The sequence below is a fragment of the Artemia franciscana genome, chromosome 3, assembly GCF_032884065.1.
Source record: "Artemia franciscana chromosome 3, ASM3288406v1, whole genome shotgun sequence".
NCBI lineage: Eukaryota > Metazoa > Arthropoda > Branchiopoda > Anostraca > Artemiidae > Artemia > Artemia franciscana.
The window spans coordinates 11,405,416-11,422,035 of NC_088865.1; the positions used below are offsets into that span (position 1 = coordinate 11,405,416).

At 36.3% G+C, this 16,620-nt stretch overlaps 1 protein-coding gene across 1 annotated transcript in view; it reads right to left on the reverse strand.

Annotated features, from left to right (window-relative positions):
* LOC136024882 (serine/threonine-protein kinase PAK 3-like) overlaps window positions 1-16,620 on the reverse strand; it is a gene marked incomplete in the record, with an annotated part of 50,882 nt that overhangs the window by 1,381 nt on the left and 32,881 nt on the right. The window contains 3 exon segments of the mRNA XM_065700413.1: window positions 3,507-3,693; window positions 4,652-4,875; window positions 9,450-9,629. Of these exon segments, the coding sequence (XP_065556485.1) occupies window positions 3,507-3,693; window positions 4,652-4,875; window positions 9,450-9,629 (591 nt within the window).

The window sequence follows — 16,620 nt, forward strand, 5'->3', positions numbered from 1 at the left end:
ATTTTAGCTAATCTGCCACTCACTTCTTCAATCTCACAAACATAGTGTTGTAATCTTTGATGTTTGAAATTTGATGTTTTTGACGTTTTGATGTTCAAAAATTTGATGTTTATCAGAGTTTTTTTCGCCCTAAACCTCACAAGCACAAATTTCCAGGAGAAAATTCTTCGTCAGTCTGAAGTTCACTGACACTTCCAATGTCTCCCTGATGGCATGTTTGAATGGTGCATAAACCGAAACATCAAGGGGCTGAATGCGATGAGAGCAATGGAGAGGAAAGGTCAGAAGATGAATGCCATTATCTTTGCACAAGGAAACTACTTCAATTGAAATATGTCTTTCATGATTGTCGAACAAGAGCAAAACAGGATTCTCTTTGCTAGGTTTAAGTTCATTCTGGAAGTGCTACAATGAGCAAACGAAATTTTCCGAGGTCATCCATCCACTGCGATGGGCTAAGCCAATGCATCCTGGTGGTCCATCTTGATACATTTTCTCAGCAACCTTGACTCTTGGAAAAACAAACACTGATGGAATAGTCTGACCAGTTGCAGACACAAAGCACAGCATTGTGGTATTTTCCCCTCTTTCTGCCGACACGGTCTGTGCCACCTGTTTTGCCCCCTTTTTAGCAATCACCTTCGGAGCCTGAAAAACTGTGGGTACTCCTGTTTCGTCGCAATTCCAAATCCTACCAGGACGAAATTGTAACTTGCTATACAGTCTCTGAAGATTACGAAAGAAGGCACCAATTACAGTGGCATTGAAGCCGGCAGCACAAGCCTGGCTTGTATTTTCCGGTTTTCTAATGGACAAAGTGGCATTACACTTCATAAATACTTTAAACCAGTCAAATCCTGCTCCTTCATTCAGCTCCCAACTTGGTGGGAATTTGAGCTTCAGAGTTGTTGCCCATTGTTAGGCTAACTTTCTCGTTGCATTTGGATTTAGTCCGTGTTTCAATATTGAGCAGTGGTCGAGGTATATAGCAAGATTTCTCTCTTGTTTGGGAGTAAAAACGAACTTGCAACTCTCCTGAACACTGTCATTATCATTGTTTGCACTTGGGCTACCCTTCTCAAGATCTTGCATTCTACTCTTGTAGCGTTTCACGGCATCCACAAGGGTAGACTTCTTCAAAGAAAATTCTTCCGCGGCTGATCGGAAAGATGAATTCTCATTTAAGACTTGTTGAGAAAACATACTTCAAAAATAGTTCTTTGCCTGGGTGTCTGGATTGATGGATAATAGATTTTAATATATAGTTTGTTGTGGGATTCTCACGCTGGGGTGACCTCCTCTGTTAACTCGTATGTTGTATGTTTTTTATGACGAGATGTTGTGGTTTTTCTATGAATTTATACTGTCCCAGCCTTACGAACTCTGCTCTCTGCTGGGGCATAATATTGTTTTTGTTTTTTGAAAGTTGAATTTAATAAGTTCCTAATCCTAGTCTATAATAAAATTGAAATATTTGGTAATTTCCTAGCCCTAGCTACTTCCAATTCCAGACTCGGAGATACTTCCATCAGCAAGGGGTGAAACCGGACACCTCGAAATGTGTCCGGAGTCGCCCCCAAAAAACTGTCCGGAGTCACCCCTTATTGACGCCATTTTGAAAATTTACCTTTTTTTTGGAAACCGCCCGACATTCCTTGATGGAAATTATGAGGAAAATACCGGAAACATACCTCTTATGATCCTTCTAACTTACGAACCTGTAGCTAAAATAGCTTGGAAAATATTTGACGAGGACTTTAGATGTCAAAATTTCCAGAGAGTATATAAAAACTTCTTTACCTCTTATCTCAGTTGTCTTTGGCATCAAATATTCAAAACTTCCGCCTAATGTGCGCTACATGAATGGCATCTAGCAGCGATTTTCCGAATGTATTAGTTAAAAGACTTTGGACGAGAGGTCCAACGGACGGTTTCGCCCCCGTGTGGTTTCGCCCCCCTCTCCCCTACAGAATTCGTCACTTTGCAGTGAGGTGATCTTTTAACATCCCCCCTAGTAGCTGATGTGGACCTTTGCAGTCTCATATTGACCTATTCAGTAAAGTAAGTCCAGCAATGAGGGTTGATCTTGTATGAATTACGTAAATATTTGGGGAGAAATACGCCACCTTACAGAATTTGTGGTCTGAAACTGTGAGGTCTACATATAGCTTTTTTGTAATTATACTTTACCCCCCTTGTATCCCTGGCCATGGAGCCTTTCGAAGGGGAATAAGTGAATTGTAATTCCATTTTGAATTGTATTTTGTATTGTATTGTATTGAATAATAATAAACTTATTCTTCTTCAAAATTAGTAAGGTCGGCTATCATATGTTTTCCAGCTAGACCCTCTTTTGGTCCGATACTCTCTGTTCTCAGAATTATTGCTTTACTCTTCAAAATGGCCAAGAAAGATACTTGGTCGTAGCATAATCTTTTTATAAACTCAAAATGAAGATCAGAAATTCAATTTTTTATTCAAATCAATCACCTCCCAATATACTATTACAACTAGTTTGGTAAATTAGCCCCCGTGAAAAGCAACAATAAACAAACAACAGCTATAGCCCCCCCCCCTTCCTTGAAAAAAAAACTACATTTTTCTAGAAGGACGATCAAAACCATCGTTCAAGGGTCCTAAGACATGCAAAATTTGATGGTGTGATTTCCATTAGGATTACGTTTCTTTTAGGATTCCTTCATCAGCTACAAATGACAGTTTGTTCTCACTAGACACTTTTTTTTTAAAACGGGTTTATAAATTTTTTTGTTTCTATGATCAGTGGTTCGTCCTCCAAAAGGAGGCATTTATCGCTGCAACCATTATATTTCCCCCTTTTATAAAATCATACATATGTCTTCTTACTAATAACTTTTGATCTTCAAGTTGAAATCACCCAATAACAGTAAATTGCACCCAGAACTATTATAAAAACGAACTTAAATATACAAGAGTTTCCAAAACGCTAGGGGGCAGTTGTAAAAAATATAAAACGTGATTTTCACCCTGAACCTTTTACCATCCACAAGATACCAAGATGGTATCTCAGGGAAACCTAGGGACCCTCTCCCACCTGCAAACGAGTTAGATTAAGAACCGAGATCTGGAAAGTTAATATGATATATTTACCTTTGAAACAAATAACAATAGATACTTACCAAAATTTTTTCCTAGACAAGATGAGAATTTAAATAGACAATTTTGAGCTCTATCTTTTAAAAGAAAATATAGAGCAATATTAAAACCTGAAACATGCGCAAATAAATTCTTCGAGAGACCTCCAAATCTAGCACCTTAAGGCAAATTTTATCTAGTTTCTATTCTGAGCATCTTGGTTTGCCCTCCAAATCTCACCACCCCCTGACAAAAAAACAATTATAACTCTAGGTTTTTCATTTTACTATAAGAAATATCTAGGGATCCTTTCCCTCCTTAAACAAGTAAGATTAAGTACCATTTGGGAAGTTAGCATGCTAGAAAGTAAAGAATTAAAAATATATACTTACCCAAAGTTCTTCTACGACTAGATAAGAATCTAGATAGTTGACAACATTTGGGTGCTTATTCTCCCTCATCACCAGAATTTCATTGATTATTAACTCTTTCTTTGGCTGCTGACTTAAGTTCATCTGCTTAATAGCAACTTCCATCCCAGTGGAGGATTCAATCGCTGTATATACTGTTCCCGACGCCCTATGAAGTTAATATTTTTTTATTTCCACCAGAATGACTTAATGAAGTTTTAAAAACCACGATTAAAATACAGGAAACATAATGGAAACATAAATAACACACAGAATAATTTCTAAAAAGACAAAAAAAAACGAAAGGCAGGGCTTCTTTTGTTTGATATTGCGATAAATACGCATTTGCACGAGGGCGTGGCCATACATGGGCGTGGCCTAGGACCAAGGGTAAACTCGCAAAATGTTTTTTTGGTTTATACCCAGTAATTAGTAAATTGAGTCACTATTATTTAACTTGCAAACATGACTTGCAAGTGACTTGCAGGGGCAGAAACTTACTTTACTTGTGCTTGCCCTAAATTAGAAATTTGCCTTGTTTTGCACCAGAAATTTTTTACTAATCCAGGACTTAACTGAGTTTTATATTGAATAAGCAGTTTGCTCATTTTTGTAGCGACTCAGTCCACTCTCGGGCATAACTCGTTTTGGTTCTGATTCAAGACTTTTAAAAAACATGTCATTGAATTTCTTTAATTTGGACTTTGGCTGATCTGCACATAATAAGATCTTTAACTGTTTCCACATGGGCTTACACTGCAGTTATTGACATTCCACAGGCAACAAATAGATTATATTTACAGGGAATTGGGACTTTGCTTGTTTTTGTATCAAGTAGACAAGTGTAGACTTGTTTTTGCAATAGTTAGAACTTAGCTATTTTTCCCAGAATGAGGAGTTAACTCGTTTTGACACTGAATAGGGACTTAGCTTGTTTTTGCTCAAGTCAGTCTTGAAAATAGCTCGTTTTTGAGCTAATTCTGTGCTTTTATTACCGCGTCATCGAAATTCTGATCGAACCAGGCCACAGCTTGAATTTATATAGCTTTACAATGATTTGAGACTTAAGGGGGTTTTTGCATTGTAAGGTAGGAGAGGAGGGGAAATATCAGAGGCAAATGACTTACCCTTGTCCAATCTTTTCCATTTTTGTGTACTTTCTATTAGGATCCCCCACACTAACAATGATTCGAAGCTTTTCCAATATCTCTTCATCAGTCATTTTCTTCTTCTTCTGCCTTTCGTTTGTCTGTTGAACTGCTGGACTAGCAAGAGGCGAGTTTTTATTAGTGTCTAACGTAGCTAAGCTTTTCATTTTATCGTCTTCCTCTTCTTCGACTGGTTTAGTATACTGTGAACAAAATCGGCCAATTAGTTTTTAATCATTGATTTGAAGCTAATATACAAACATAAAAGTGGCAACTTTTAAAATAGTAGTTGCCCAGTTAGTAATCCAGTTCGTAATTTCGCACCAGCAATTGACAACACATCAAAATACAATAGAATTTTCGGACCTATTATTTGTACAAGAGTTATTTGCACACTTTTGTTTTGTCCAAATACCTAAATCTCATTAGAGGTCAATTGAAAAGATTATTGCGCAGGAACTAAGAGTGACGGGAAATTCCAATTTTATGGGGGAATTGACCTCAAATTTAATATGTAATCTAACATTAAATAAATCCAACAGTAAATGAATTTTTAAAGTGACATTACGAATGCTCTCTAAAAAAACTCGAACACAAATTTTCCTGGTTCAATTCTGACCACACTTTATTGCTATTTGATCCTATGGCCTGTCCAATCCCCAAATTATACGGATGTCAAGTTTTTCCTCTTTTCTGATGCTAATTCCAGAGATTTATTGTAAAGCGAAAATCTTATCGCGAGAACAATTCCATCTGTAACTAAAGTGTTACTTGATGTCATTTCCCTTTGTGATCTTTCTTGTGCATCTATTACGTTCTATCATCCCCAAAATGACGTTACAAGGACCCTTAGATGCATTCAACTTTTGTTTCTGATTAATCTTAACATTATCTCCGTCCTGTGGTGGCGCAGTGGGTTTGACCTTAGCTTGGTAATACGGGACCCAGAGATCGAATCATGCTGCAGTAATGCACCGCAGGGCCGACGCAGGGACCTTAGTAGTCAAGAAGCGTCACTAATCTGATACAATACAATAACATTATCTGCAAAATTCCTACGGAATTACAATTCCATACTTTATACACTTAATGGCGTTGCATCGCTGTTGAAGCTCATGCGCGCCACTTTCAATTTTACCCTTTTTGTACATTCTTTCGGCCATTTTCTTTAAAATTGTGCAAGTAATCAAAGAATTAGCCCTCCAATCTTTATTGAGTGCACTTATCACGATCCGATACGTAAAGGTAATAGATATATAAATATTTATTGCAACAAAAGCCACTTAGGGGCCATGGCAAAAACAACAAATAATACAAAATAATACCACATGATACTAACTCGCATAACAGGGTATATAATAATAACTGTGAAATAGCATAACAACTACAAAAAGAAAACAAAAACCAAAAGGCAAATAAAACCATAAGATTCACATAATCACACAAAATGTCACACACATGATCAACTTATTTTAAATTTTTTAAAGCTATCATGGTTACAAATTACACAAGCCTAATTCATTTTGCTTAGTCGCAGCGTCATCTTTCTCCGTTAAACTCAAAGTCGGCGTACTCAAAAAGCTTAGATGGCATTGCCCGCTTGACGCAAAAAGTCTAGACGCTGAAGTTCAGCAATTCTCTTTAGCCATCACCAGAAAGCAATTCTTTTATTCTGTTTTGCGTCATTAATCAGGCTTAGTGTTTTGTTTTTTCTGTATTTTTATTCCTGCGCTTTTCAATAAGAGATAGCATAATTTAGTTCAGGCTTTTGCCAATACTCTGAAAGCTGTTTTAAATAAACGAATCATGAATCTTACTCAGCTAATGGCATTGGATTTCAACCGTTTAATTGCGTATTCCCCTGTCAGGAAAATACTTTCACAGTCCACTCGTGGCCATCGCTGTTACTAGTTGAAATAAAAAATTAGTTTAAACGCATCGAAATGTTATTTACATCATCAAAATGTGTTGAAAACATTTAAAACACAACATCCTCTTTTTCAACATTCTGAGCAGTTGAAACACATCACCCTTACTATTCTAAACACATTCTTTGGCTTCTGATTAACTGGGCTCTACTTGGGAGAAAATCAAAACTGCTTTCGAACTTCGAACTTCATATTTTAGATTTCAGACTCCTCCATTTTTATATTAGCATTAAGTTTATGATTGATAACTATAAAAATCATTTGAAATCTACACTGCGAAATTAGCCTCATATCTGATATCAGAGTTTACCCCCTAAACCCTCACTTGGATAGCTAGCCTTTGCTTAATAGGCAAACTCCAAGTCTGAAATTTACAAATAGTTTGTTGAGATTTAGAATTGGGCAATAATCCCACCTAAGGAGAAGTCAGGGGCGCGAAAGGGCTGAACACAATGTTTACGAAAGGATTTGAAGATGGACTGTAGGCACTGTTGACCACTGGCGGATTGTGAATGTAGCCTACGCACCGTCTTTTGTTTCTCACTTACTATATTGAATTTACCGACTATTTTTCCATTTCAATAGTGTTTTTAATTTGTAATTTGAAGTGTTTATTCAGTGTGTGAAGCTGGATTTTTTTTTGCTCCTAGGCTACTGTTACATTAATTAATATAAATTTTCAACAAAAGGAATACTTAGCAACCACAGAAAAGAATATCACATCAGAAAAGAAAATCATAGTATTTTACGAACCAGGGCAGCTATTTTTGAAAAAGTCAGCGCAATATCAACGAGTAGGCTGAAGAGTGGCTACTGTCATTCAACATCAGCAAATGCTGCGTCTTGCACTTAGGACCAAAGAATGAAAACGCAGTGTACTCAATGTGGGATCCTGAGAAGCGAACAAGGATTGATCTTCAAACCCACAATGAAGGAAGGGACTTAGGTGTACTCGTTGATAATCAGCTCAAGTTCCACTCCCATATAAGAAAGGTGGTTTTTAAATCTAATACAGGACTTGGCCTACTCAAGAGATCTATTACAAGCAGATCACCCAAATTCTTTCTTAAACTTTATAAGGTCATCATAAGACCGAACCTTGACTTTGGAAACTGCATAGCCGCTCCCCAATATAAAGGCGACACGAGACTTCTTGAGGGCGAGCAGAGGCGTGCCACCAAGGTTATAAATGGGTTGAAAGACCTCCCCTACGATGAAAGACTAAAAAAACTCAAATTACCCACTCTGGTGTACCGCCGCAGACGAGGTGACATGCTGCTTCCCCATAGACTCTCTAATGCCACATCTAGTCTCCTCAACCTGAATATGTCCTACCAATCCCATACAAGAGGACATTCAAAGAAACTTCCTTAAAGCCATGTGAACACAAGAATGGGTCAAAACTTCTTCTCCGAAAGAATTGTCAACGACTGGAATTCCCTCTCCGAGTCTACAGTGTCAGCAACCACATCTATAACTTTCAAGAAGTCACTGGATAGCGAGTGGTCATGCAGGAACTGGAAATACTGCTGGCAAGATCCAGATCAGTAACAGATGTCAGTCATCATCACTCACAGAGCAACACAGATCCATTGGACCTTATCGCTCTGAAGTGCGAATTAAGGTAATTAAGGTAATATTTATTATGGTAGTTGTGGGGATTCTCTCCCCGGCAAGATTATTCCCCCCATGAAATAATATTGAAAAATTGCAGAATTATATATTTTTGGGACGAAACTAAAAAGCATGTACAAGTTTGTTTTGGTGGAAGTCGAAATCGGAAAAATTTACTGTTGAAAGCGAACGAAAGGTCAAATTTGGGCCAACTACTTGTGCTTAGGCGCTAAAAGGAGGACACAGCCCCTTTCTGTGTTGCGGTCTCTTTTGATACGGAGAAAATCATCTAGATATCAACATTTGATATCTTGATATAGCTATTGAAATTTACTTGACTATTTAACTATTTATGAGATTTATATTGACTATTGACTTAAAATATTGACATTTGATATAAGGGACGACGGGCCGAAGGACGACGCTGTGCATGTTTTGTATTTTTCCCGAATTAAAAAAATTCTGAATAAATAATTAAAGGATATAAATTGAAAAAATAGCAGGAATTTAATTGAAAGAAAGAAATTCTCTAAAAAAGATAGTACATAACTAGAGGGCGACAATTAAACTTAAAATGAATATAAATAATCATAATAAGTCAAACTTAAAAGGAACACAAACTCAAATTAAATAAATGAAACGTAAAAAAAAAAAATAACTAAAACCAATCAGGAAGTCAAGCTTAAAACAAATATTAATGATCAAAAATACGAGTAGATCTCCATTCCAATACATTGGAATTTCACTAATCCAGGAAAATGGGTGGTAATCAGTATTATCAGTGGCCTAATTTTCTAATTAGGAGGAGAGAAGCTGTTAATACTGAGCAATAATTAAGATCAAATGGATAAGCATGGTCAAATTTTAGAAACTACAAATTGGTAAAATTAATATTGAAGAACGTTTACCAATCTTAAAGACTTTCAAAATCACCGTAATTCGTTGCATAGATAGATAGATAGACTTATTCATACGAAATCTCAATTCGGCCATGGCGACATACACAAAACAAGCGAAAATATGCAGGAACAAAACGTACACTACCCGGACGAACTTTCCAATATTGTTTATATTTAAGTAACTCCAACTTTTAAAACTTTCCAAAATCTAATCTCTCCCACAACCTCCAAGTGCAGCTCCCTACATTCTCCCAGAAAATGATGCAATCTCTCCACACATAGGGCCACTGTCGCATTTATTACAAACGTAAATAGATGTAATTAAAAGATACTTACAATTGATTTGGTCTTTTCAGGTCTGGTGGCAATAGGAGGTGGAACTGGCTCGTCGTCCTCAGGGGGAGCAGCTGCACTTATATCATCAAATTCACGATCTGAAGAGACAGTTGTCTCAGTATCTGGCGTTGAAGAAGGACTAGAGCTAATGGCAGTGAAGTGGCCTCCCAAAGTTGAAGTCTGGAAGTAGTTAACAGATAACTATATGCTAACCAAAGAGCCTGTCAGACGACAGGCTTAAAAAAGCACTCTAGTGCAGTCTGTTTTGGGAGGACAAGAAAAACTCGTTTGCCCCTCCTATCCAAAACTTTATAGAACACTCCTATTTAATCCGTTCCCAAGCCGAACAAGGTATCTTTTACCAAACTATAGACACAATCCGCCCTCATTCAATACAAATGACTGCATATTTGAAAGTACAACCTGATATTCTTGGACTTTACAAAACATTCCTGTCAAGACAGAATGGATATTCTGTCTTGACAGCTCGATATTAAGACAGCTGGATATTCTGGTACTCATCAGATTTCAAAAACCGAAAAAATAGAAAATGAAGAGGTTCAGATACCTACATAGGTGAATACACAGTTTGTTTAAATAACCAAGTGACATGGATGAAAAGGTTGTTTTTGAATCACTTTTTCAAGGAATTGTAACTTCAATCACGAAAACACTTTGGAGAAATATACAGACCCCATCAGGTTCTGTTTCTTCTTTTATGGATTAATTAAAAACAAAAAAAAACATTTCGAAAAAAAAGTATTCATGCAATAGAAAAGAGCTATATTAAACCTAAGACGCGTAGAAACAAAATCAAATGGTAATTCAAACGTAAAACTACCATAAATAGACAAAACCTCTCACCATGCCTTTTAAAGACCAGAACGTCATTTGCGCTATCACGCTCTCTACTATATGGTACCGGGAACATCCCATCTTCTGAAGAGATAGAATCATGATACGGGCTTCCCTTGCAAGTAGCCCCAAAGACCGGTTTAAGGTCGCACCTGTATCCATCGAACACTATCCCAACATGAATTGCGGAAAATTCATAGACATTAAATGATGAACTAGAGAAAATTGAATGCAATAATGTTTCGGAAGAAGATAATTGTGCCTATATGAAGAAGCAGCTGCTGGCTGACTACCGTAGCCTACCGGGCACAGCTAGCCAAGAAATCTACAATTACCCTAATAATTTAATTACGAAGAAATAAGCTTTTTTTCAACCAAGAGTGAGAAGAAACAGTAGAGCTTCAAACGAATCTAAGTTACTTAGTATATGAGGCAGGGCGCCCCACCTGACACCCCCTATCTCTACGCTAAAGCTTTATACTGGTTTAAAAATACTTCTTTTTCCATATTAACGGCCCTTGTGTAAGAGCAGCTGTTCTATGCATTGGAACAAAAAGTCAAACTATGGTGTAAAGAGCGGAGGTTCTTAGTAATACATAAAGGACAAACAAATAACCTAGACCATCAAATATGACAAAACCAATCCAAGCAGCTAAGGTACATGGTATTGAAAAAATATCTGAAGAATGATAAAAAAAAAACAAATAAGGAACCAAAAAATATACGACTAGAAGATAAGCGACAACGAGAATTAAAACGATTCAAAAACAAACGTGATAGCTGAATCGGTCATTGACACCCCGAAATGGACTAAAAGTTGATTTCCTCTGATTGATAATTAACTTTCAATGTCAGTAGACGGAACCTAGGGGGTTCTGACGAAGACTATCAACTCAGGAAGAAAGTTGATTTTTGGGTTTTTGAATTTTCCAGAATGAGGGGGATAATCAATGGACCTGAAAGGCAATATTACTACTGCTACCATAGCGAGTACTACTAAGACTAAGGATATTGGGGTGAAAATTTTAGAAGAGGTTGAGAAGAAAGTTGAATTAAAACGAAACTTAATATGCGCACACAGATTGTCAAAAGGGCGAATCAGCAATATCTTAGCAAAAGTTTGCCGTAACAAGCTGAAACTTCCAGGGCATGATGAAAGGGAGGGTTTAACAGATCAGTAGACAATATGTGCATACTAATTATGCTACTACTACTAAGCCTACTAATTTGATGCTACCACTGCTTAGGCTAAAGGTATGGAAGTGAATATTTAAGTGAGTGTTGAGAGGGATTGTTGAACTAAATCAGCAACTTTATGTGTATATAAAACTTCAAAATGGTGTTTTCAGGCATGGCTTAGGATATCCCTTTGAAAATTTTTGGGAATACTTTGAAGGAAGATCAATTAACCAAAAGGCAATATGTGCACGCCACTACTAAAACTACTACGACTGCTACTACTAGTGCTACTCTAACTACTACTTCTACTGCATCTAATTCTAAGGTTAAGAGTGTTAAGGTGAAAATAATTTAAACACTTAATTAAAATTAAGTGTCGAATCCTTGAGACATGAGCCTATATCTTACATTTTTTACTGATTAGGTGATAATATATTGAATATGTTTTGCTTGCTATTTGAAGTAAAAAGATTTTTTTACCTTTGAAACTAGTTTTCCTCTGCTACTATTTATATTATATAAGGTTATATCTATATATATATAAATAAGTTGTCTGTGTGTGTGTGTGTCAACTGACGTCATGTTTGTCGACTGACGTCATTATAAGGATTGAGCTGTATGCGCCATGAAGTTGTTTGTCGACTGACGTCATGTTTGTCAACTGATGAAATTACATACCGGGACACCGGGACACAAATGACGACCGGGACACAGGGAATATAAATGACGACCGGGACACAGGGACACATCATTAGAATAATGAGGTATAGATCTGAATACGGATTGTTTTTCCCATGGACAATTATATGTTGCATGTTCAAGAGTTAGTAAACCTGACAATCTATTTATATGCACAGACAATGGGACATCGAAGAATGTTGTATATTCGCATGTTTTACGTAGTTAAAAACCCATATATATATATATATATATATATATATATATATATATATATATATATATATATATATATATATATATATATATATATATTCACAGTTGGGACACCCCCACAGCTAGTATAATTATATAACCTAGTGAGATATATATTAACTAAGATATATATTATATCTGCTAACTTTTTTTTCCACTGGTAAAATTGCAGTATAAAGCCAAACCTGGACCTCCCCTCCCCACAGAGGACCCTTGCAGACTGTAGCTTTTTAATTTTTGCAAGGCTTTTAGCAGCGTATTTCATTTTTTTTTTTTTTTTTCTGTTTTTCCTTTGCAGTTGCTTTTTATTATTTTTTCTTTTTGTTAGCTTTTTGTCGGAGGCTGTTATGCTATCATAGATTTCAAATTTTTATAACAAATCCCTTTTAATAAAACCAGACCCCCTCCCCCCGAGTCAATAGGGAAATTCAACAGCGGGAAAATCCACAAACCGGATTTTTATAACTAACCCCTTCATGTTTTCTAAACCTACAATTTTATATCCCGTTGAAAATATCTGTAGAAATGGTAAAAAAAAAAAAAAAAAAAAAAAAAAAAAAAAAAAAAAAAAAAAAAAAAAAAAAAAAAAAAAAAAAACGATTACAAGATAAGCAACAACGAGAAATGAATCGCTCATTGACACATCGAAATGGACCAAAAGTTGATTTCCTCTGATTCATATATAACTTTCGCTGTCAGTAGACTGAACCCAGGGGATTTGACGAAGACTACCAACTCAGGAAGAAATTGATTTTTGGGTTTTCGAATTTTCAGAAATCGTATTGATCTTTGGTGCAGAAAACTCAAATTTTTGCTCATCCGCTTCAAAATGTATAATATGTATGACAACTTTTGCCACAGCAGCCACAAATCTAAACAGAAGTCTTAAAATCAGTCTGAAATCGGGAGCTCTTTTCGCTATCTAAATTCCCAAAGTTCAAAGATTTTCAACAAAGATGTTTATTATTTAACATTCAGGAAAGTTCAACGGTGAATTTTGACATTCGCCAATTTCGGGAATTCGCGGTAACATATTGTCCTTTGCGAAAGGCCAAAGGACAAGGAAAACGCTACCCCACCTTTTGTACAAACATAAAAATTGGTTTCAAAATCCTAGAGCTTTGTTTAAAAGCCGAAAAAAAAACAATTCTTTCAAATGGAGAAGATCCCACAATAAGAAAGCCTGGAAAACAGGAAAACAAAAACAAGGAAATGGAAAACTTATCAAATTAAGAAGAAAAGCCAAAGGGCGAAGAAAATGTCCCCACAACGTTGTAACTGCTTCTACTGTTGGCTTAGTTGTACATGCAGCTAATAGTAAGGAACGAATCTGGGTTGTAGCGGGTTCAATCCGGAATAATTCATTTTAGTTGCAAATAAATGTCACAAATATATAGCCGATTTAGAAGCCAGGCCCCGTCACTCGGCATGTAATAGGCTTGTATATATTGATTCTCGTTGTAAATAACAAACTCCAAGTGAGTCAGTTTTGTTTGCTTCTCTTTTCCTCGAGAAATGGAGGGCTCCCTAAGGATGACAAAGAACATAGAAGGGTTCAAATAACTTGTAATAAACAGTCGCATTGTTTTCGATATCTTTGTAAGTTTGTACTGGGTTTTGCGCCATATATCCTGGGATTTTCTGGCCTGAAAATATATATCAGTGTTGTAATGACGTCATGTGCTAATATAAAAGACTGCACTCGTGTTGCATTGGTAAACGACATGACATCAAAAATCACATCATAATCTGCTTCAATGACGTCATTCATAGTATAAAACATGCGTTTTCCTGGAAGATGTGTTAGTCACTATTTGAAACAGAAACAGTTACATAAGTATTAAAAAAATATCAAGCATGAATATAAACAGCCGACATTATATATTCAGTGATATAGCTCTAAGTTGTGGAAACAGTGTCATTGACCCAGAATCGCAGCTTAAGGGTGGAACGACCGATTTTACAAACCAAGAAGAGATACAACTGGATGTCGAGACTATTCTTCCCTTAGAGAGGGTACCTAATGGAAACTTTGTTATTGACCAGGATTCACAGCTACTGAGCGGAACGCCGAATTTTACAAGCCAAGATGACATACTACAGGACTTAAAGAAGGAATTCAATCCGTATCAATGCTCAAATGATCATATGGGCATCAAACAACAAACCCAGATAAATGTCGGGACACCAGAAGTAGATAGTAAAACTTGTACCTTGATGCATGAAAAATACAACAAGAAGCGAGTAGCAGTGTGCCAAGTATGCACAAAGAAATTTTTACGGAGACGGAACTTGAATTTACATATGAGAACCCATACTGGTGAAAATCTGCATGAGTGTAAAGTATGCAAAAAGAAATTTCATCATAAGGCATATTTTAATGAACATGTGAGAAGACACGCTGGTGGAAATCTACTGGAATGTGAGGCGTGCAAAAAGAAATTTTCTTCAAATTCCAATTTGCTTAAGCACATGAGAACTCACAATGAAGAAAAACTCTATGAATTCACAGCGTGTAAAAGGAAATTTTCTTCCAATTCCAATTTGGCTACACATATGAGAACACACACTGGTGAACAACCCATTTGAATCTCAAATATGTAAAAGTAATAAAGGATGTTAGCCCTAGTCACTTTCGTGGTGATTTTTTTCGTGTTTGACATTTAAATTTCTGTTCGCTTAAAATTTCAATGAAATTATATGATTTAACTTTGACTCATCTTTAGTTTTAATGTAGCTCCGCTTTTACTTGATTGTTTTCTATACTTACTCATTAATACCTACGAGCCTGACAAAATACCCCAATTTTCGAAAAAAGGGAGAAACGCCTCCAAAAAGTCAAGTGATCTTGTCAATGAAAACCAGCAGCATATCAGAGGAACTGTAGAGAATAAAACCAATATTTTGACAAAAAACTGCATCTTCAGCACAGTACACAGTAACTTCCAGGGCATGATGAGGGGAGGGTTCAACTGATCAATAGACAATATGTGCATACTAGTTATGCTACTACAACTAAGACTAATACTACTAAACACAGTCTATGTACAACGGTAATTACTATAGACAGTCTGTGTACAACGCTGATTAAACCCAAATTTTTCTTTTTTACATAATAACGACCTATTTATAACTGAGGTAAGACACTTATAACTGAGTTATATCCTATATCGTTTTTAAAATTCAGCAACTTGAATATTTTCTCAATTTCCGTATCCGCAGTATTAAATTAGAACTTATAGGGAATGTTGAGGGGGATAATCAATGGACCAGAAAGGCAATATCTGCACGCTGACACTTCTAATACTATTACTACTACTACTACAACTACTGCTACTATAGCGACTACTACTAAGACTAAGGATATTGGGGTGAAAATTTTAGAAGAGGTTGAGAAGAAAGTTGAATTAAAACGAAACTTAATGTGCGCATACAAATTGTCAAAAGGGCGAATCAGCAATATCCTAGCAAGAGTTTACCGTAACAAGCTGAAACTTCCAGGGCATGATGAGGGGAGAGTTCAACTGATCATTAGACAATATGTATGCTATTACTACTAAGCCTACTAATTTGATACTACAACTACTAAAAAGGTATGGAAGTGTATATTTAAGTGAGTGTTGAGAGGGAGTGTTGAATTAAATCAGCAACTTTATGTTTATATAAAATTTCAAAATGGTGTTTTCCAGGCATGGCTTAGGATATCCCGTTGAAAGTTCTTGGGAATACGTTGAAGGAAGATCAATTAACCAAAAGGCAATATGAGCACACCAATACTACTTCTACTGCATCTAATTCTAAGGTTAAGAGTGTTAAGGTGAAAATCTTAGGAAATATTGAAGGGGAAGTCGATCTAAATTCAAACTCACCATTCACATACAGCTTATCAGAAGGGCATAACAACAATATCATAGCAACGTCTTATAGTATTAAATTGTAACTTCCAGGGCTTCATGAGGAGAATGTTTAACTGACCAAAAGGAAACGGTCTTCTACCACTACAGCTACTACTATTAGCACTTACTACTAGCAGTAACACTACTACTACTATTACTGTGACTACTGCTACAACTCAGGCTAAGGATATGAAGAGGAAAATTTCGGGGAATATTGAGGGAGAAGTTGAAATGAATCAAAACAGACTCTGTGCATGCAGGCGTATCAGCAATATCTTAGGAGCGACTTGGAGCATGAAGTTGAAAGT